Raw genomic sequence first — 21222 nt, 5'->3', positions numbered from 1 at the left:
TTCTACAGTGGGCGATATACATTTTCAACGCAGTTGATGAAACCCACATTTTCCAAGTTTCTAGATAATTTGAGCATGGGATCTTAGGGCTATGCGCCGACTCAGCTAAACAGTTATTGGATGAGGTTTTTGTGATATCCAGAATAATCGAGGTCGGGGTAGAGGCTACCGAGACCTTGATTATTCTGGATATCACAAAAACCGAATCTAATAATTGTTTTATTATACATTGGACGAAAAAACAATGGTCACTTCAGTAAGTGGAACTGATAATTTATTTCTAGGCGTGTAAAAGTATATAAATCAGCAGGCAACACAAAGCGCGCGAACTTGACATGATTACCCGTACAAATCATTCACCGCGGTCATACATGACATGATTACCGTGACCTTAAGTGTCTTTGACATGATTATTGTATAATCTGCAGCTAGATGACGTCCCGGGCGCTGATTTCGAAAACTCACTGCACGCTTTCGGCTAATCAGAAAAGAGATAGTGAGTCGAATGTATAACAATATCCAATAGCGGGCGGCCAATTTACGTTATCATCTCAGTTGATGATGCCAAATTACCCTGTTATACTCTCCCACCGACGCAGCTCCGCAGTTTCTTTAGAAACTTACCTCTCTTTGACATAATGTCATGTCGAGTTCAAAGTCTACGTCGTTTCTAAGCCCCCTCGTCCGAGTAATGCCTCCTTTTGCAGGTTGGTTAAGAAATGCATAACAAAACAATTATTCAATTCGATCGGCTTTCGCACGATAACATGAATCATCAAACCTTGTGTCTGTGTTATCTGCCGAAGCATCAGACCTCGGCATTGATAATTCATGATATCATGCTCGACCTCATCCAATAATTGCTTATTTTTCTCTTGAAGTTGAATGAACGTCAGTAAGAACTTTAACACACTTGTCAGTGATTGATGGGATAGTAAAAAGGCTGACTGTGTCAGTGTAATTACACACTTGAGGGGGAATGTTATCGAGTAGTCCCGAACATTTTTCACGAAAAAACGAAGCGAATTGTCTGAATTAACTGAGCAGTGAAGTAAGCAAGTCTTCGCTAGGATACGAACTTACGAACTAGTGTCTTTGTTTCAAAAACTACTCATTGAGTTCCATCCACTCGAAGGTGTGTGATAACAGGAAGATCGTAAATTTCGAGAACGAAGTTGCTCAATTGTAAAAATGCATATATTAAAATGCAAATTATCTCTTTAAATATACCAAAATCTGCCAGGGTTTAGAATAGGTCCTTGAATTCTGTCTTCTCGACTTCAGACCGGCTACAAGAGCATTCTGCGATGAGGGCATCATGTGAGTTTCATTATCTCTAAGAGTGGTGCCCTAAACGTTCTAAAAAAGTTACTTTGTGGTGTGCAATCAGTCAGGATCAATTTCAGCGGAAAGCCTTGCCTTAAGAATAGTCAGTATATGGTTTGAACCTAGGGATGACTGTCAATCATGTAGTCTGATCATCCGAGGGAGAGTAGTCTTGAAAAAAATTGTTGTCGATAATGTAAAAGTTACTGACGTTTGGACAACTTCAGGGAGGGGAAAAGTTATAGCGAGGTTAAGAGGGGCCTTAGAATTTCCAGGGTATCATTCTGTCATTTACAATCAGTATGAAGAGAACCTTATCATCCGTTTAAAACATCCGTGTCTCAAAACAGGGAAGTAGAGACTTAATTCAAGAAAATTTATGTGTTCGAGATCGGAGAGGACCCTAGACACCCTACGCACTTCGTGTCAACAAAAGTCAGTTCTTATTACACGATTTTATTTTCCAAACTAGAATTCAATTCTGTGGAAATACGCCAGCAATGGTATTCAACGCCAACTTACATAATACGACAGTGTGTTCAGCTATTAATTCTACTCGTGATGCTTCTTGACCCGGATTAAAGAATGTCAACAAACAGAATATCAGTGCACAGCAACTGTACACGTAATAGAGATACTGCGACTAATAGGCAAAGCTGAGCCAAGAGCTGCCTTTCGTTGCCGAATTTTCTTTGCTATACCTTATCAAATAATACTTTGAGAAATGTAACTTGATGCCAGGGGAAGACAAATGCTGCGATTTAATTGATTGGTCATGCAGACATAATTGGTAAAATAATAAAAAAAACCATAGCAACCACATTCAATAAACTTCGTCCCCAATTATCATCGCAGTTTTGATTCCTTCGTTTCAAGTAAGATGTAGGAAGGCGGGAATGTTTCATAGAATGAAAATTGCGAGAAAGTGAAAAATAAAATAATGGGGCTCTGGAATGTGGAAAAAATTGAAGCAATTTATTATTATCTGAAGATGATGCTTAACATCACACAATGCTCAGACACCATTAATCATTCGCAACCATCGAAGCAGGCAAATTTGAATGATTCGAAAACTTATGTAATATTTAGCCATAACTTGTGCATTTGAAGACAAAAAAAAACACAAAAACAGAACAACCAATCAGATTTTTCAGTTGTTTGAAGTAACCAATCTAATGAAAGGCAAAGAAGATCAAAGAGGCCATCGTGGGGGAAATTTTGCAACTCTTTACAAACAGCCTCAATGCTGGATCAATAAAGTATTTGTGCTGGAAAAAAAAAAAACCTGTATTTGGGCGATTGAACTTTTTGATTTCAAAATGGATGCACTAAGAGTGATAATTGAACTTCGTATCTTGAAACTTAAATCTGAAATTATACTTGTGATTTCAAATCGAACTCACTCTGCGTGTTTGTTCGACTTTGAAATCATGCGTATGATCTAAGACTTGATAATATACTTGAAAAACGTCCAGCATGCTTATTGACCGAGAACACGTCAATTAATCCCAAACAGTGCAGAAAGTTTCGGTGGCCCCAAAGAGGACACGCTACCTACTTTTAAATAAGATTTATCGCGCGATGAAATCAAAGTATTTCACGTTAAATGGAAATTATTTGCTTCAACCAGATAAACAATGCGTAAATCTCTGCTCTTTGCAGCAACACATATTAATTCATCTATACCAAAACGCTTCTTCGGGTTTCAAGGAAAAGACCATTGAACTGGGAGCTAATCATATATAGTACTTTCTTCATAACGGGATGGATGTTAAAGCTATTGCTATAGCAAGTTAATTCACCTTTCCAGCCTGTTAGCCCTTAGTAATAGAATTGGAATAAAAACCTGGTTGGCCTTACTTAAACAGGATCTGTCCTTCGGTCATGCACTCTTTCTTCTATAAAGTTTTTTGTTTTCTTCAGTTTATTTAGCCGAGTCGGGAGGTGGAAATAACCGATTCTCTTGGACGGATGGGGGATTCGGACGACAGCAATAAAGGTTCTTAATTAAATTAATTTTCCTAAAACGGTATTAGGTTTACTCATTATCCCTTCCAAGTCGTTACTTGTTACTGATAAACAGGATATCCAGAGTTTGCTGTCTGTTCATAATTTTCGAGTCAAAATTTTTGTTCAAATAGGATGTTTACTTATTTTTCAGCCACCTCTAGTGGTCTACAGTTTGAGCAGGTTCTTATCAATGCAAAGCAGAAGGAGTTAATATGTGAGGAAGTAGGTAAACACTGGAAAAAACTGGGTTCAGCCTTAGGGCTCTCATCAGCTTTTCTGAATAATACTGAGACTGATCACAACGGTGATTGCTGTGAAAGGGTACAAAAAGTGCTTGAAAAGTGGCAACAAGAAAACGGAAGTGGAGCAACAATGGAAGTTCTTAAAAATGCTCTGGTTAAGATAGGGAGGACAGATGTTGCCGAAAAACTGCTTGGTATGTAATCTCATTTTGTAAAGGAAACTCGGTCTATACCAAGTCTATCTACTTTCATAACGAAAAAAATCAATACCTTAGTAGAAAAAGACCTTGAAGCGAAAGACTTCATGGTATGTTAAGGAAGTTTCTTTCTAAATAGAGCTCGCGCAGTGAGCAGCTTCGACTATATCGTTGTTACACAAAGAGAGAGGTAATCAGTTATACGTAAGCCTCACTAAAAGAAAACCAAGATTTAAATGAATATATAAGTTTTGCTGACGGGAAGCAATAGCTTGTGAGGTCCACAGGCGTATCAACGCACAGTTTTTGCGAGGTTGAAGCATCACCGCGAAGGCCGCTTAGCAACACTTTAAACTCGAGTCAGATCTCCTCAAAATAATTGAAAACATTGAACTATTTCGCCACTGCAATTGCAATAGCCAGCATTTGAATAGGTAGTGGTGGGGGAATCTTACTGGAATCTAGCGCAATGTTAACAGCTTGAGAGCATTATGAAGAGCCCGCAACCTTACTACCCTGTACATACGTAAATTTTTTTCCTCTTTGTGCTTAGAAATAAGAAAAGTGGAGACAAGTTCACGTTACGATCAGGCACTATTTCAGACGTTACAAAGTGCAGTGGAACAGTTGGGGAAGGACCTAAAGGAAAGAATCCAACGCATGGAGGAAAAATTTTCAGAGCTACAAAAGTGCCTCTCAATTAGAAATGTAAATCAGAAAAATCTGGTGCAGGAAATGATTCCCGTTGGAGAAGATGATGATTCTCGTCAGCCAGCCGGGCTGGCTGACAGCACCCAGAAAGGAAATGGACAGAGATATAAGGATAGGCAAACATGCGAGGGTTCAACTATGGATGGTAAGTTGATACTGCATGAAATTGTGTGAGCCACTATCCGCCATAGAAGGGACCGCGGTAGGGGAGAGGCCTGAGGGCCCTCAGCCCCATTAAAAAAGTAATAAAAATTCATAAAGGGGTAAGTTTCTAAAGAAACTGTGGTGCTGCGTCGGTGGGAGAGTATAGCAGGTAATTTAGTGTTAACAACTGGGTTGAAAACGTAAATTAGCCACCGTAAAGAGTAAAAAAGCTGACGTTTCGAGCGTTAGCCCTTCGTCAGAGCGATTAGAGGAATTGTGGGTTGTGTGTGGATTTATATGTAGAAGGTGGAGCTACGCCATTGGTGGGAATATTGTGACGAGAAAACAGGAATAAATTAGTTGAATGAAAAGCGCTCGTTGATTCCGTGGGGATTAAGGGTGCCGATTTGAAATATAAATTTTTGTTCTAGTGTTTTACGGCTTTCCGAACTGCCTAGATGTAAGGAAAGGCCGCAAACTGCCATATGCTGTTTAGAATGATAAGGAAGATTAAAGTGTCTAGCGACTGGCTTGGATGCGTCCTTGTCATTTATTTCCACATCGCGAAGATGTTCTCGGAATCGGTCACCCAGTCGTCTTCCTGTCTCGCCGATGTATAACTTATTGCAATAAGTGCAAGTCATGCAATAAATAACATTGGCGGAGGTACACGTAAAGTGATCAATGATCTTAATGGATCTTTTGGGTCCCGATATTTTCTCTACGTTATGAATGAAAGGACAAGTTTTGCATCGTGAGCGAGCGCATTTAAAAGTTCCAGATTGGTCATTGGTTAGAAATGAACTCCTGACTAAAAAGTTGCCTATGTTTTTGTCACGTTTGAATGAAATAAGTGGGGGTTGCGAAAAGATAGTGCCAGTCTCTGAATCGTTTTGGAGTAATTTAAAATTTTTAAGAATGATAGATTTAACTGCGTGGTTGTGAGGGTGAAATGTAAGAGTAAATGGAATGCGATCCGTGTTCTCCTTCTCGGCCGTTTGTAGTGCTGCCTGTCGATCGATTTGTTGGGCACGGTGGTAGCCCGCTTGAACGACAGAAACAGGATAGCCGCGTTTATCGAAAAACTGGCACATTGCCTCTGATTTTTCGGAAAAATCAGAGTCGTCACTACATAAACGACGAAGTCTGAGAAACTGTGAAAAAGGTATGGAGTTCTTGACGTGTGATGGATGTGAGGATGAATACAACAAGTAACTATGTGAATCTGTAGGTTTGTAGTAAACACTAGTACATAAGCCGTTGCCTTCAATTGAAATTTTGATGTCTAGAAAAGCCAAAGAATTGTCGGAAATTTCCCAGGTATATTTAAGAGCCGGATGAAAGGAATTAACGGCGGTTATAAATTGAGTGAGCTCCTCTTTGGTAGAGGAGGTAGCGCCGATGCAATCGTCAATATAGCGGCCGTAGAGTTGAGGTTTTGGGCCGTGGTATTGGCTAAAAAATTGATGTTCGATAAAACCTACAAAAAGATTGACGTAGCTGGGTCCCGTTTCAGTACCCATGGCCACGCCATTAGTTTGTTGGTAGTAGTTACCACCGAATGAAAAGCAATTGAGTGGCAGTTTGCGGCCTTTCCTTACATCTAGGCAGTTCGGAAAGCCGTAAAACACTAGAACAAAAATTTATATTTCAAATCGGCACCCTTAATCCCCACGGAATCAACGAGCGCTTTTCATTCAACTAATTTATTCCTGTTTTCTCGTCACAATATTCCCACCAATGGCGTAGCTCCACCTTCTACATATAAATCCACACACAACCCACAATTCCTCTCTGACGAAGAGCTAACGCTCGAAACGTCAGCTTTTTTACTCTTTACGGTGGCTAATTTACGTTTTCAACCCAGTTGTTAACACTAAATTACCTAATAAAAATTCAAATTGGCAAAACATCATACATTTTTCAGAAATACTTCTTTTGTTAGTGCGCGTAACGGAGAAAAGCTGCAATCGAAATTGACAAGGTAAACGTGTGTTAAACTGACAGTCAAAAACTTCACAAATGCCCGTCCTTTAACTAGCTTTTACGGTGAACGGACCACCTAGAAAAACAGGCAACCTTTTTCTAAAGGTGCAATAAATTTTTGCCTCGAGTTATCAACATAGTTTAAACTGGCGCTGTACCCGTGTCCCTGTGACCGTGGGCTAAAATGATCTGGCTAGTATTTTTCTTCTTTTCACTACATCCTTGATCAAAATACACTGGTGTATATCATTTGAACGAAAAGGAATTGTGTGGAAGAATACCCAATTAGAATAGCTTCCAAGTCTTAAAATCGACGAAGACAACAGTCGATATGGACCGTACTTTAAAATCATCAAGGTACACATTTGTAGACCTCGAAAACGAAGAGCAAACGTGTAGAAGAAACTTGAATTGAAATAAACTGGCTTCAAAGACTAAAAATCGAAGATGAAAACAGGCCCAGCGATATACATGGACAAAAATGTTTTATAGCGCCGCGTGAGCGATGAAACATTTCCATATCTACCGCTGGGACAGATGCCAGTTTGAACTATGTTGATAACTCCAGGCAAATATTTCTTTTGTATCGCCACCCAGATGTTTGAGCATGTGACAATAGGATGATTTGGGATAGGGGCAAACCTAGAGGGGGAAGCTCATGATTTTCATTCCCAGTTTTCTGCGTCTTGGAACTTGGAACATCTGGGAAGAAGATGCAGATTTTGGCGACCAAAGAGAAAAACGAACGGCTTGCGGGAGCTCCAGTAATTATTGGGCGTGTAAAAAAATGTTTGCGTCTTTTTCTGAGTGGTCCACTCACCGTAAAAGCTTGTGAAAGGACGGACATTTATGAAATTCTTATCTTCAATTTGATTTTCGCGTTTCGATTTGGCTACCACATGGCTATACGTTACACCTATTTGGCAGCTGGTTTACCATGTTTTAGGGTTTTTAAGATTTGATATAATTTGACCCTTGAAAGCGATTTTATTCTTTTTGCAAGTTGATTGTGCGTATCTGTTGAAGCTACACATATTTGGCACCTTATCTACCATGTTTTGAGGTTTTTACAGATTTAATTTGATTTGGCCTTTCTTTCTGTCACCCAGTCAACTTGCGAGCCATATCGCTTCTGGGGCGTGAATCTTAAGTCAGAATTCTAACGCGCAGTTAAATTTTAGTTCTTGCTTAAGCACAGAAAATCATTTTCCGAAACCTTTTGTTACTGTTCGGCCCTAAATTTAAATTACTCTTAAATAAAGAACTTGAACATGTTGAAAGCTCATTTTGTTTTTGTTGTTATTACACATATGGTTTTTTACTTTTAGCTCCAAATTTTAGTGCTCTGGCGAACGCTCTTAAGATTTAAAATTAACTGGTCATTTAAGAGTACATCACGCGCTCTTGGAAGAAGATTGCAAAGATTTAATGTTCTCACCACTTTATTGAATAATGAAAACATACTTCTGAGCGATCGTATCAATCTGGAAATTACTGTGAAAGAGTTTTAAGTAGTATTACTACAGCCTACATTATAATTGTTGGTTTCAACTATACATGGTGTGCATTTGAGTAACCTGCGTGGCAGAGATTTTTTGGTTGCTTATTTTTCATTCTCTGTTAGGCATCCCTCACAAAAGGAGAGGCTAGGATTTCGTGAACCGATTACGTGGCTCGTGCGAAAATCGACTCAGTATTATGAATTGCAACCTTCTTTCATCAAACAGCGCACTAAAACTTATAATAACACATTCGCCATGATGGCAAAATCATGTTCGAATCGAACCCAAGATGCATAACGCATCTAGCATGCATGACGTAATAACAAATCCTAAACAACTCCCCCTTGCGGTTTCGCAACTTGCTCAGGCGCTACCCAACAAAACCGTCAGCCATGCACACTAGTCACTACGACCTCGTATGTAAAATATCTTATTTATCACAAAAAAAATTCCCAAGGAAGGTCGAGTTAACACCTCAACAGCGTCTGCTTTAATTTGAAACACATGTTAAATCTTGTTCTCTAATTATGTGAAAGGTTTGTCTTTTGTTTCGTTTTGGTGTGGTCTAAGAAGGGTGAATATAGAGCGAAAAGTCTATGTCAATTTTCGTAGGACAACCTCACAAAGGTGGAGTTTATGGAATTATTTGCCGCCGGCGTTTTAAGTTGGAAATTTTGAAAGTTCTGCTGGAAGAAGATATTTTCAAAGCTTTTCCGACATCATAATTCAAATCAAACAGCTACTTAACCTAGAGAGGGAAATGATATTGCACGTCAATATTTCGCTTTGCGAGCTTACTTTGATAATAACATAAATGAAAAAAATTCTCAGTTCTGATTGGCTCTGGAGAGAAGAGGTGAGTGGTAAGAAAGCGGGTTCTGGTACACTTTAAAATCAACCTTGAATTCAACTCATGAATTTAATCTTGAAATCAAGGTTGACTCGAAATCAACCTTGATTTAAAAAAAAACCAGGTTTTGCACATTTTGAAATCAACCCCTTGATTTTATAAAGCAACTTGAATTATGCACACGTGAATAATTTCACGCCCTCTTTAGAGTTTTCACAATTTCTCACTCGTGAGTGACGTTGAGACGGTGTTAATCGTTGTTGTGAATATTTTCAAACATCAATGTTAGATCTTCTCGCAAGGAAGTCGTGGTGTGCCTTGAATTGTTCTTCCGTCAAAATTGTGCCTCTGTAAATGAGAAGTTATCTCATTAATAAGTCGCGCTTCCAAGCTCACGATTGTCGATGTTAAGCTGATCATCTGAGAGGATTAAGATGTAACATTTATCATTCCCTGAGCCTGACGCTTTCCTATTATTTGCGAGCTGAGCTCCTCCTTCGTATTCAACAATCTCCATCACTTCCATGAAGATCATCTCTCTACTACTTTTGAGGTCGATGAATAGACCGAATCTGTCTCTGGCATAAAAGTCTGTTGCATTCATCGCGCTGTTTTCCTTACTAAATCTTCTGAAGACCTCCTCCCACATATCTCTTGTCTTCATTCCTTGACTGTAAACCTTCTTCGCGACTCCACTGACTATCACCTTCACCTCAGTGATGTCAGGACTAAATGTCTTCTCACTGTCTCTAACACCAGCGACATGTGGCTCTTCAAGAAGAAGAGGAAGTCCCTGCATTGACCTCCTTGAAACATTGATTCTCTCATTGGTGGTCGTGTCTGATACCTTAGCTATTGAGATTGTCTTGAGATGAGTCACATGCTCGTACATGAATCTCTTCCCATTTTTGTAGCTGGAAAAAGGCCTCATCAGCAAGTTCTTGATTGTGAATGACCTCATACTCAAGCTGAATGGTAGTTAATTCATCAGCGAATTGACAGGTGCAAGCTTGAGCTCGAAAAGAAGCTCATCACAAAGAGCTCTTGGGAAGAAGGCTCCATGATCCTTCAGAATCTCATAATCCAATGGAATCCAAAATTTGTTGTCGTAAACATAATTGAGCTTATCCTCCTTGTCCACTCCTGATTTCCTCTTATCTTCAGCATTGCATCTGCTCTTGGAAAGATACACAGACTGAATACAATAACTTTCTCTGAACATGCTTGCTCTCTCATTGCCAGTCAAGAAGAAGTCGAAAGAAAAGCTTGAATAGATCTAACCATCAATGTTCAGCACGAATTTTCCTTCGAATCTCACACAGTCAACCTGTCAACAACAGCTCTTGCGACATTGTTCACGATATAATTGTTTGCGTGATCCCTGACTGTCAAGTCAAAGATGAGTGAAAGGGATCCTGGGACAAGGAAAACTCCGAAGAAGGCATTTCTCTAAGAAAGAGAGTGAGAAAAATCTTCAGGAAGTATGGATTCACAGTCTCAGCTGTTGTCCTGGCAGTTGGAACAACGATTGGAGTGATTGTGAGCGCATTGGAAAATGACCTGAAGTCTGTTGTCAAAGGAGTTGGAAATGGTTTTAAGACTCTTGGAAAAAGATGGCGGGAACTCTCCTAAGTCTCACCGGTTCAATAGTCGGCTTCATTTTCAAGGGTGCTGGATCAGTGATCATCTTCCTCGGTCGAAATACGCTGTTACTGATAATGGGAGTCGTCATATTCATGGTCAAGCGCCTTCAGAAGGACAAGTGATGAATCAAGAAGGCCGAGACCAGACCTGCAGAAATCAACCCGACCTTTGCGTTATCATGACTAGTCTTGCTGTCGCTTCGCGTATCATCTCACCTTGGTAGTGTCTTCACCTGAACTTCAGTTGAAGCCGTATTAATTTTATGTGAGGGGTTAGAGGTCAGTCTGTTGATTTTTAGTGAGCTCCCATTCATATGCCGTACTTCGACTAATTTTATCTCCAAATTCACTGATTTCTTGACTCCCAGTTTCATGTAAGAACTTGCCTCCTTCTGAGTGTTCAGAAAAAGATTTTAGGGCATGAGCCAAGTGCCTGGTGAGACTGCAAGATCAGGCCTGACTTTTGAAGGCTGAAACCTCTGAATGCTCTTCGAAATGTCAGGCTTTCTGATCGCATTCTAAACCAATAGAAGGAACTCATGCTGAGCTTCCTTAGCGCTTTCTGATAAACCCAATACTGATGATCTGACACTGACTTGAGAACCAATAATGCAGTAAACGAATGCCTCAATTGACTGATTCAGTCTCGCCATCCCAGCTTGTGTCAGACCTTCTCATTTTTCTGCCGTGAAGAAGTCAAACTGATTTTCAACTTTCGCTTTGTCATTTCTTGTGAAGAAGATCAGTTAGCCTACGATGGCTTTTCCACCCTCATCGCTGAACTTGTTATAGCCAGGATAAGAGTTTGAGGTTGCTGATGGTCCAAGATTTGTGACATAAATGAAAATAGATCCGAGACAGTGGTTATCACCTTGTTTGAAGCGAAAGTCTGTACCTGATGAAATTTCAAATTCTGCACATATTCGTTTGAACAATGACGTGTCATAATTATTCATCTGATTGAATTTTGGGTCACCTGGAAGAGCCGATCCACTCTGAATTAAACCCATCTCAAAGAGAATTCTTCTGACGGTGAAGTAGATGTGAAACATCAGAAACGACTTGATCTGTTCTGGAACCCTATCAAAAATTTCACGAGATATTCCACAGCCTGTTGTTGTGCATCATACTGCGAAGTTGAGCTGTTGAGGCTAGTAGCTCATATTCGGCCCCGCAAGCCATCTCTTTGATTCTGCGCTTAAAGAGTGCTAATTTTTTCTCTTGTGAATATTCCTCTGAATTTTGCACTTAAGTATTGGGATGGGGTAACAAAGATCTTAATCTCTTCATTGAGGTGGCTGACAGGATTCTCGTTAAATGGAACTGCTGGCACCTCCTTCTTTCCTCTTCGGTTAAGAGTGAGCTCAAGGGGAAAACCTCCAATTCCAAGTGCTTTCCTTATGTCATCATTCTAATATCTTCTGTCTGATCTTGAGACACTCGACTGAACCCGATAGTACAGTGGACAAGCTAGTTGATGAATGATTTAAACATTCTGATTAAGTTGATGGTTTGCAAACGTCGTTTAATTCCGAGAAGATCAACCAGATCATTGTCAAGAAGGATATGCTTCTTTTGAGGATTGTGGATTTCCAAAACTCTTCCGGAGTATTCATTTTAACCTTCACTCCTTCACTCCTTCCTTCAAGACACATTGAAGGGGTGGCACTCTTCAATGTGTCTTCAAAAGCTTGACCAAGGCTTTTGAGTGAATAATAACCTTCTGGAATTCTCTTTACAGTTGTAGTGCCCTGGGAATCGAATACAGACATTTCTCCAGTTCGCTTCAATTTAAACCAAGTGCTGTAAAGGGAAAAACTCACGAGCCTGATATGTTGCTATTTTTCGCTGCTGAGAGGTTATTTGAAGTGAATCGTGTGATCATTTGAATCTGCAATAATTTTCAACACAACCACTGTTATTAGTTTTTATTAGACAGATTTTGTTTAAAAAACGTTTTATTAAAAATGGAAGATATTTTTTCATTAGCAAAAGTATTCCATGGACGCCAAGCCGCGGAGCTGAAGGACCAGGAGTCGGAGTGGCAGGTCCCGAAAAGATTGATTTGAAGACAAAGAAATCATTCGAATGGCGCTTCATTGCAGCACAAAAAGGTCTTCGCAGATGGCGAAAAAAGCAGCACTACTGCCTGATAAAGAACATGAGCAAGCTGCTATCTAGTCAAACCTCCAAGGATAACAAAGGGAAAGAATATTTCCTCAGGTGACTGAACCACTTCTCAAGCAAAGAAAAGCTTACACCCCGTGAAGAGTATTGCTCATAAAATGAGGCAGTCCGGATCGAGATGCCAGATAGGGGAAGTGTGCTTAAATTCAAGAATCATAGCCGCTCAATGAGAGTACCTTTTGTGGTTGGTGCCGACTTTTAGACTTGTACTAAACCCATAAGTGATTGTGAGCCAGACAATGATAAGAGTTTCACTAGGATAAACCATGTGGGTTTATCACATCGTCTGCTTCGATGATAAGCTTTATTCGCAAGAGCCAGTCATCTATAGGGCATAGAGTGAGTATGACAATGTTTCTCAAATCTTCTGCTCGAGGACAACATCAAGAGTATTCATAGGGAATTCAACTTCAAAAAGAAGACGATCTTAAGCGATGAAGACAGGCGTGATTTCAAACAAGCAACACACTACTGGCTCTGCAAGGGTTTACTTAATGATGAAAAAGTGAGAGACCGCTGGCATTTTACAAGGAAGTATCGTGGAGCAGCTCACTTTATGTGCAGTCTACAATCCCAGAAGCCGAAGCTCACTCCTGTCATATTTCACACCTTGGCTGGTTACGACTCTCATCTATTCGTTAAGAATCTCGGTAAGGCTGAAGGAAGAATCAAATGCATTCCCTATAATGAGGAAAATTACATAAGCTTCAGCGAAGATGTTGATGTTGGAGCTCTTATCAACAAAGATGGTAAAGAAGTTGACATCGAGAATGAGCTTCGCTTTATTGACGGTTTCAAGTTCATGGCTTCTTCTATCGAAAAATTGGTCAATAATTTGAGTCTTGCTAAGCTGAAGGAAACTGAGAAGGTATTCAAGGACAAAATCGAGTTGGTCTCAATAAAGGGTGTGTACCTATATGATTACATGGATTGTATCACCAAGTTCGATGAAAGAGAACTACCGTTAAAAGGTAAGTTCCACTCTAAGCTGAATGACTGTGATACATCTGATGAAGGTTATAAACACGCAAAGAATGTCTGGAATGAGTTCAGAAAACTATGACCATTATCTAAATTAAGACGCTCTCCTGCTTGCAGATGTGTTTGAAGGGTTCAGACTGTCTTGAGAATTATGAGCTCGACCCTGCCTGGTATTTGATCGCTCCTGGATTGGCCTGGGATGCTGCATTGAAGGTGATAAACGTTGAGCTTGAGTTATTGAAAGATCCAGAAATGCTGATGATTGAAAAAGGAATTCGGGGAGGAATCTCAATGATCTCAAATCGCTTTGCACGGGCAAATGAAACAAAGCCAACGAAATACATCATTGAGCTAAACACGACGCTGCCCGCGAATGCAAAGAATGAATTTCAAGCTGATGAACAACTCCTTTTTTCGGAAATACTATGGAAAACATCAGGAATAGAGTAGATGTGAGATTAGTCAATAACCGAAAGAAAACACCGAAACTTTCACCCGAAGGCAACTTCAAGCAATTTACCATATTCGATGAAAATCTCATTGCCATCCACATGAAGCGAACTAAGCTGGTGTTTCATAAACCGGTGCATTGTAGAATGAGCATCCTCGATATCAGCAGGGCACTGATGTATGAATTCCACTATAACTACATCAAGAAGAAGTATGGAGATCGTGCAAAGCTTCTATTCACAGACACTGACAGTCTTGCTTATGAGATTGCAACTGAAAACTTCAACAAGGATATGAGAGAAGATGTTGGAGATAAGTTCGTCACAAGTAGGTAGTAACCTGAAGATCACGTGTCAGGGATCTCATGGAAATCTGAAGAGTGTGAAATTATTCACCTGTGAATAATTCAAATTGCCTTTTAAAGACAAGGTTGATTTCAAAATGTGCAAAAACTTTTTTTTTTAAATTAAGGTTGATTTTAAGCCTACCTTGATTTCAAGGTTAAATTCATGAGTTGCCTTTGAAATCAAGGTTGATCTGAAAATGTGCTACAAACCGCTTTTTTAAATATTGGGTGACTTTATCGACGTTACGTGGCAACATAAGAAGCGCTTTCGTTGGTTTGCTCAGTCCAGCGAAGGTGCCACTGGTTGCTAATAAAGAGAAGGTTTATACAAGCTAAACTGGGTTAGTACTAACTAATTTTCCGTCTGTGCATGAGGTTTGTCGTATACAGTCGACTCTCGCCCTACGGACACCTCGCTATTATGGACACCCCGCCATTGCAGACGAGAGCCAGGCGTCTGAATTAAACTCCCGCAATTACGGAAATGCGGGCACTTTCATGCACTCATGCACTCATGCACACCCCCCCCCCCAAACCCGGCGCGACATTTTACTATTTTGCATTATTTTTCTTTTTCTTGTTATAGCGGACAGTTAAGCACTTCGTCCAAAATCTTGACTCACATAATATAAAGCGAAATATGATAAATTTCCATTGGATCTTCTTCCGGTTTGTGAGGCCACGTTAGAAACTCATTGTTTTCGTAGTTACATCTTCATGTTTAGAGACAAAACATTTTTTTCCCTCGTACCCGCTTTTAGTATACGGACTCTCGCTATAACGGACACTAAATCTTTCCCCGAGGGCGTCGACTATATTCTAGTTTTAGTCTGTTTTGATACGTTCCGAGGTCAATTTGGCCGTCAGTCTACTTACGCAGAATTTTAACCAATTAAATAACAATCAATCACGTTAACAAAATAATAAACAGCTAAACACACAGACAATTATTCAACAAACCTCGCACATAGACGGTAAATCTGTGGATAATTATCCAATAACTTGTATTGAGCTTCTCTTTGTTAGCTATTGATGAAGTCCCTGTAAATACAAGCCACGCGAAGTGCTTCGATATTGCTGCGTGACGCCATACTGGCAGAGATCATTCGACGCCGGCTTACAATAGAAAACAGTGGAAAAATAAATTTTGATATCTTCAAATATATTGATAGACAGTTAATACCAGCCATTTCCTCGGTCGCCTTTATTAGTACCATACTTTTAGTTGTTGTCTTCGCTGTCATCTAAGGCAGCTTGGCTGCGTGTTTTTTTTTCATATTCGGATGAAAGTTGGGCTGAAAATTAGCGCATTCTTTTTCAAAAATCGTCTCATGCCATCTCCTTGATTCGACAAATATTTTTGGTCGGGTTGTCGGAGAAATACGAATATTTCAAGTTTTTGTGGCCAGATCCTTATTGGTATCATAATGATTTTAACTGAGTAACCTTAAAGAAACTAATATGGAAATTATTTTATACAGAATGCCAGATATGTTCGCGTTTGGAAAAGGAACTAAATGATATAAAAACAGAGCATGAAGAAGATAAGAAGAAATGGGAAGAAAAGAAGCAAGGAAGAAAAACGGAAATCATGCAACTCAAGAATGAAAAAGATGCCTTGCAGGAATCCTACAATGGACAACTAACGAAGAAAAAAGAATTAGAAAAAGTAATAACTCTGATCACGACAACGAAGACACAAGCTGAAGCAAACTTGGAGGAGCAGATCAAAATTCTAAAAGCCGAGACAGAAAAATTAATGAAACTCATAGAAGATCAAACCGCTCCAGAAGAGCCCAGGAAGTTAAAGGCTAAAATTTATGAGCTGTCGACTCAAAAAGAAAAGTTACGCAAAAGAGTAGAAAACAGTGAGATGGAGTGCAACAGGCTACAAGAGGAGCTTGAGAAGTACATCAACTCCAGAAGACGTAAGTATAAAGGCACAAAGATAATAGTACCTTGACATCCGTTGCTAATTTGTTTTTTATAAGGATGTTTAGTTAGCTTAAACGACGATACTTGAAAAAAAAAAACAATACTTGATAAAACGGTGGTCATTACTTCTTTATCTATAATTTATTCAAGTTTGGGAAACTGACGGGTGGAGGGGGTAGGTAGGGATGTTCCCTTTTCAATTGTGTTCTGAGGTACCGTCCGTCCGTTTAGGTGTTTTCTCGCCAACGGGAAAGCAATTTGGTAGAAACTGCCGTGGTGTCATATGCTTCTTGAAGAGAGAACCCTCGGCTAAGCTGGTGGCTAATAGATCCACCGATCTACTGGGAAACGTGAATGATATATTTAACCATGAGACGGGCAACATCAGTGGAACAGACGATAAGGAAAATTCATGGTGGTCCATTGATCTAGGCTTACGCTATCGGCTTATAATCACAAACTGCTCCTTGAGGGACGGTAATGTGTATGGAAGTTATGCACCTATAAATTGGAAACTAGAGGGATCTAATGATGGAAAGAAATGGGATAGTCTTGAAACTATTGACATGAAGGATCCACAGTGTATGTGCAGAGACACATCTATACATCAGACGAGAATTTGGTCTGTTGTGGGGGAAATAGCGCCTTTTCGTTTTTTTCGATGGATTATATCTATCTGGAATTGAGCTGTATGGAATACTTCTAAACATTTGAGAGCTGACAACTAGGGAGGCTTTTAACCTTTAAAGTTTTCATCAAGCGTCTGAGATAAAAAAAAGTAACCCCTCAAATCAAGGTCTGTGTGTGAGTTACCTTTAAAAGTGCCTGTGAGGGGTCACATAACTTTTTCTTTGTAATCTCTTATATCTTCACTTAGAGTGTGATTTTTCTTTCGTTTTACCACAATTAGAACATTGCAATTTGCTGTTTGATTTTAAGTGAATGCAAGACAATAAAAAAATTAAGATGCCATATTCTTTGATCATTTTTTCAAGGGTATGGCAAATCAATATTCTATAGGCAGTTACATGAAATTGTAGATATTGAAAATTAGGAGAACGGATTAATTTTTTAGTTGTCTATGCTGCAAAAATATCGTTGTAAATGATCATCTAACACAACCTAAGCGATAGAGTGTTGATCTTAGTTTGCCCGAGTTTGTAATGAAGAATTCGTTTATTTAGGAAATTGCTAGGTTATTGAAATCTTCAAAACCAAGTAGTAGGGAAGAATTATCAGCGTTTTCAAAATAGTGATGACTGTAGCTTTTAGAGTGAGTTGTAGATTGTCAGCTTTTTCTTTATTATCATCCACCAAATATTTGTGCTGGAAAATGGTAACACATGAAAACCGGGTATAAAAGTTGCTCTAAAGGGGAAACGTTGCTCATAGGGTCGTAAGCAGCCAAACTTGTAACTTTCGAACATAAGAAACTAAAAATGTTGTGCGACTCAGGTTCTGATCAGTAGCCACCACATATAACTATAACTGGCGTTCTCTCGCTGAAGTCACTGAAGTCTGATTGGCTATGCTCCTCGCTATTCCGTTTTAGAATAAATCAACTAGCGCTCTATCAAAACTACTGCAATCTGATTGGCTACACCAGTAGCTCTTTATTCCGTGATAGATAGTGAGTAAAGTGAGTGGATTATCGATGTGATTGGAAACAAAATAAAATGAAAACATGAGCGTGTCTTGTTGAAAACTTTTGGACGACTGGAAGATTGGTACCAAAACAGTTAGAATAGGAGCTTTAGATTTCTTCACATAGGATAAGATATTCGTCCTCATCAACTGCATCACGGATTAGGAATCTCGAGCTCCACCACATTCTAATTTTCAGATATATGTAAATAGTGAGTTGAGTGGGTAGCACGTGGAGTGACGTCTTTTTATCATTATTCAACAAAAACATGGACCTGTCTGCTTTTAAGTCTTAAACGACCAATGATATGATAAAAAAACAATCGAACTGCCCTAATTGAGCCTCGTTTTTCTGGATTCCCGGGGAAAGTATTTCGTTACTTGCAATCAGATTCACACTAACTGTAACTAAGTCCACCATACTGATAAAAAAATGATGGAGAGCGTAAACAATCAAGGTAAGTTTCAAGAAACTTAATCGATTTCTGAAGAAATCTTTATATTTCTGCACAGTACAAGTTATCTCAAGCTTTTATTGGTGGGATCGTATTGGAGTCAGTTATCCAATATGAAGTATCATCAAAATATCTGAATAAGGTTGAGAGAGGTTGTTCCCCTCAAAATATCATTGTTAAATTCCCAGCTACTGTAATTGTAGGTGGAGCAGCACAGATTAAAAACATTAAAGTAAGAGTCTATTTATCAAATGCAAGTCTTCGTGGTTTTTTTTTTCTTCACAAGTAGAAAAGACACGAAAAAGACGCGAGACACGCTCTTTTCCGCGCTTTACGCGTGTGTCTACTCGAGCTCTTTTCGTCTCGCGCGCGTTGTGATAGTCCCAGCAACCAACTGTTTGGCAAACGTAATAATGCCTCTTGTCTTGTATTTATTGTTTTTCCGTCCATTTGTAAGCCAAAAGAGTGTGATAATAGCTGTTTTTTCAACATCAGAAGGTTTCGATTCTTTTTAATTTTAGTTTGATATGAGAAAAATGGCCTTTGTTTACTCTCCATACTAAACTGGATTGCTGCGAGCTTAAGCCCTGTCCAGAAGGCATGTTGCAAACCACAAAAATAATCCTCAGCGATGTGGGCTTCTTTTCCCGCGTGCATCGTCTCCTTAAATTCTTATATTTACAATCAACCGCATACGATCCTTAAAATTCTCTGACAAAAATTTTGCTCTTCAAGCATGGATCGCAATATATTTAAAAACGTGAAGTTGCGCTTTCCGCTTAGCCAATATTCAATACCAATTGAAATGCATATGTAAATAATTAAAGGTGTGAATAATCCAAGGTAGACCGGAGAAATGGCCAGTGAGCGGGTTAAAAAGGCTAAGTTGAAGAAGCTAAATTAATTCTTATTCTCCTAGCAGTTTTTTCATGCGTCAACTGTGCATTCATGGGGATATGAAGCACGCGGGAAGTTGAAGCACCAAAGGCGTGTAAAAGTTTGTTGAGGCGTAGCCGAGAGTAAATTTAGCTTCTTAGGCACTTCTTTTTCTGATGAGCGCTCAACTGACTCAGGAATCAGTTATTTTATGACATTTCCGGGTGTTAGCATAAAGACGTACTATAAAGAGTAGTTAATCGTCCGCGCACACACACGTCATCATTTTTCACAATTTGAATTTTTATGATGAAGTAAATTATACAGGCATTTTGACAGGTTCTTACCTATAATCTTTTGGAGGACAGACGCATAGAACTAGTCACCATTAACAATAATTTGGCTTTTTTTTAATCATGAAATAAATAGGTTCCGTGTTGCCGCGGGTCTGTACAGTAAATATATAGATTAAGACATGGATCAATGTCTGCAACATGTCATCTCAAGCTATCAAACTACATCAGGCCCGAAATGCAAGCCGAACATCTGAATAGGCTAATTGTTCAGATATATAACGTAAATTGACCACCGTAAACTTTCTTACGGTGGGCGATACACATTACCAACGCAGTTGATAAAACCAAATTTTCCTTGTTTCTACATAGTTTGTGCATGGGGTCTTGGGGCTATGCACCGACTCAGCTCGATCTTGTGAATGACACAGGACATTCAGTATACTGAGCGTGGGTGGGAGGGTATCCTTTCTCTCACTTTCAAGGGTTTATAATCACAGGTAAGACTCAATCGCACAACTTTATCATTCTTAAGTGTCTTCTCGCTGTTAGGTCACGTGATAATTCTTGTTATTATACAGAAGACTTACCATAAAAACTCCGATTGGTCGAGAGCATTCAGTCAATAAACAATTATTGGATGAGGTTTTTGTGATATCCAGAACAATCAAGGCCGAGGTAGAGATATCAGCCAAAGCCAAAGGCTGAGGCTGATAACCCTAACCTTGTTTATTCTGGATATCAGAAAAAACGAATTTAATAATTGTTTTATTATACATTGAAAGAGAAATAAAAGGTCACTACAGCAAGTGGAACTGATAATTTATTTGTAAACGTGTAAAAGTATACAAATCAGTAAGCAACATAAAGCGCGCAAAGTTGACATGATTACCCGTAGAGATCATACACTGCAATCTTACATGACATTATTACCCGTGACCTCGAGTGTCCTTGACTTGATTACTGTATAATCTGCAGCTAGATGACGTTCCAGGCGCTGATTTCGGAAATTCGGCCAATCACTGGTTTCAGCCAATCGCTGATTTCGAAATTTCGGCCAATCAGAAAATAGATAGTGAGTTAAGCGCGCGGCCAGAACGATCATGCTACATAGCTGAGTTGTAGAAAACTGTGAAGAAACGTCGCAATCTATGGTGGGGTATTGCGTGGCCGGAGCGCCAAATGATGTTTGCTACAAGAGTAATACACATATACCGGGTATTTCTATACACTACTTTCCGAAGGATGTAGCTGCATGGCAAAATGGACGCGTTTCGATCGTCGACTTCGAGGAGAGTTTACTCTTCAATGTCGTCAGCCTTATGCCCCGTACCGGCTTCGAAGACGCCTGTAACGAACACATAGCACTTGTCAAATCAGGGGAAGATGACCAGTGAAGAATGCTGATTAAGGAGCCTGTTTTCACACCGTACACGATTGTTCA

At 39.5% G+C, this 21222-nt stretch overlaps 1 protein-coding gene across 1 annotated transcript; it reads left to right on the top strand.

Annotated features, from left to right (window-relative positions):
• Positions 1–3248: 3248 nt before the first annotated feature.
• LOC131781051 (myosin heavy chain, clone 203-like) lies at positions 3249–17196 on the top strand. The gene is made up of 5 exons (XM_066173519.1): positions 3249–3325; positions 3488–3772; positions 4329–4631; positions 16057–16503; positions 16742–17196. Exons 1-5 carry the CDS (start codon positions 3298–3300, stop codon positions 17194–17196), a joined length of 1518 nt encoding a protein of 505 aa, XP_066029616.1. The 5' UTR covers positions 3249–3297.
• The last annotated feature ends 4026 nt before the right edge of the window (positions 17197–21222 follow it).

The sequence above is a fragment of the Pocillopora verrucosa genome, chromosome 10 (genome assembly GCF_036669915.1).
Source record: "Pocillopora verrucosa isolate sample1 chromosome 10, ASM3666991v2, whole genome shotgun sequence".
Lineage (NCBI taxonomy): Eukaryota > Metazoa > Cnidaria > Anthozoa > Scleractinia > Pocilloporidae > Pocillopora > Pocillopora verrucosa.
Note: the sequence above shows the minus strand (reverse complement) of the source record. Positions and strands in the feature narration are given on the sequence as shown.

Coding starts and splice junctions, on each gene's coding strand:
- LOC131781051 (XM_066173519.1), top strand. CDS start 3,298: ATGGGGGATTCGGACGACAGCAATAAAG. Junction 4,632..16,056: donor CGAGGGTTCAACTATGGATG/GTAAGTTGATAC, acceptor TATTTTATACAG/AATGCCAGATATGTTCGCGT. Junction 16,504..16,741: donor GTACATCAACTCCAGAAGAC/GTAAGTATAAAG, acceptor CCGTCCGTTTAG/GTGTTTTCTCGCCAACGGGA.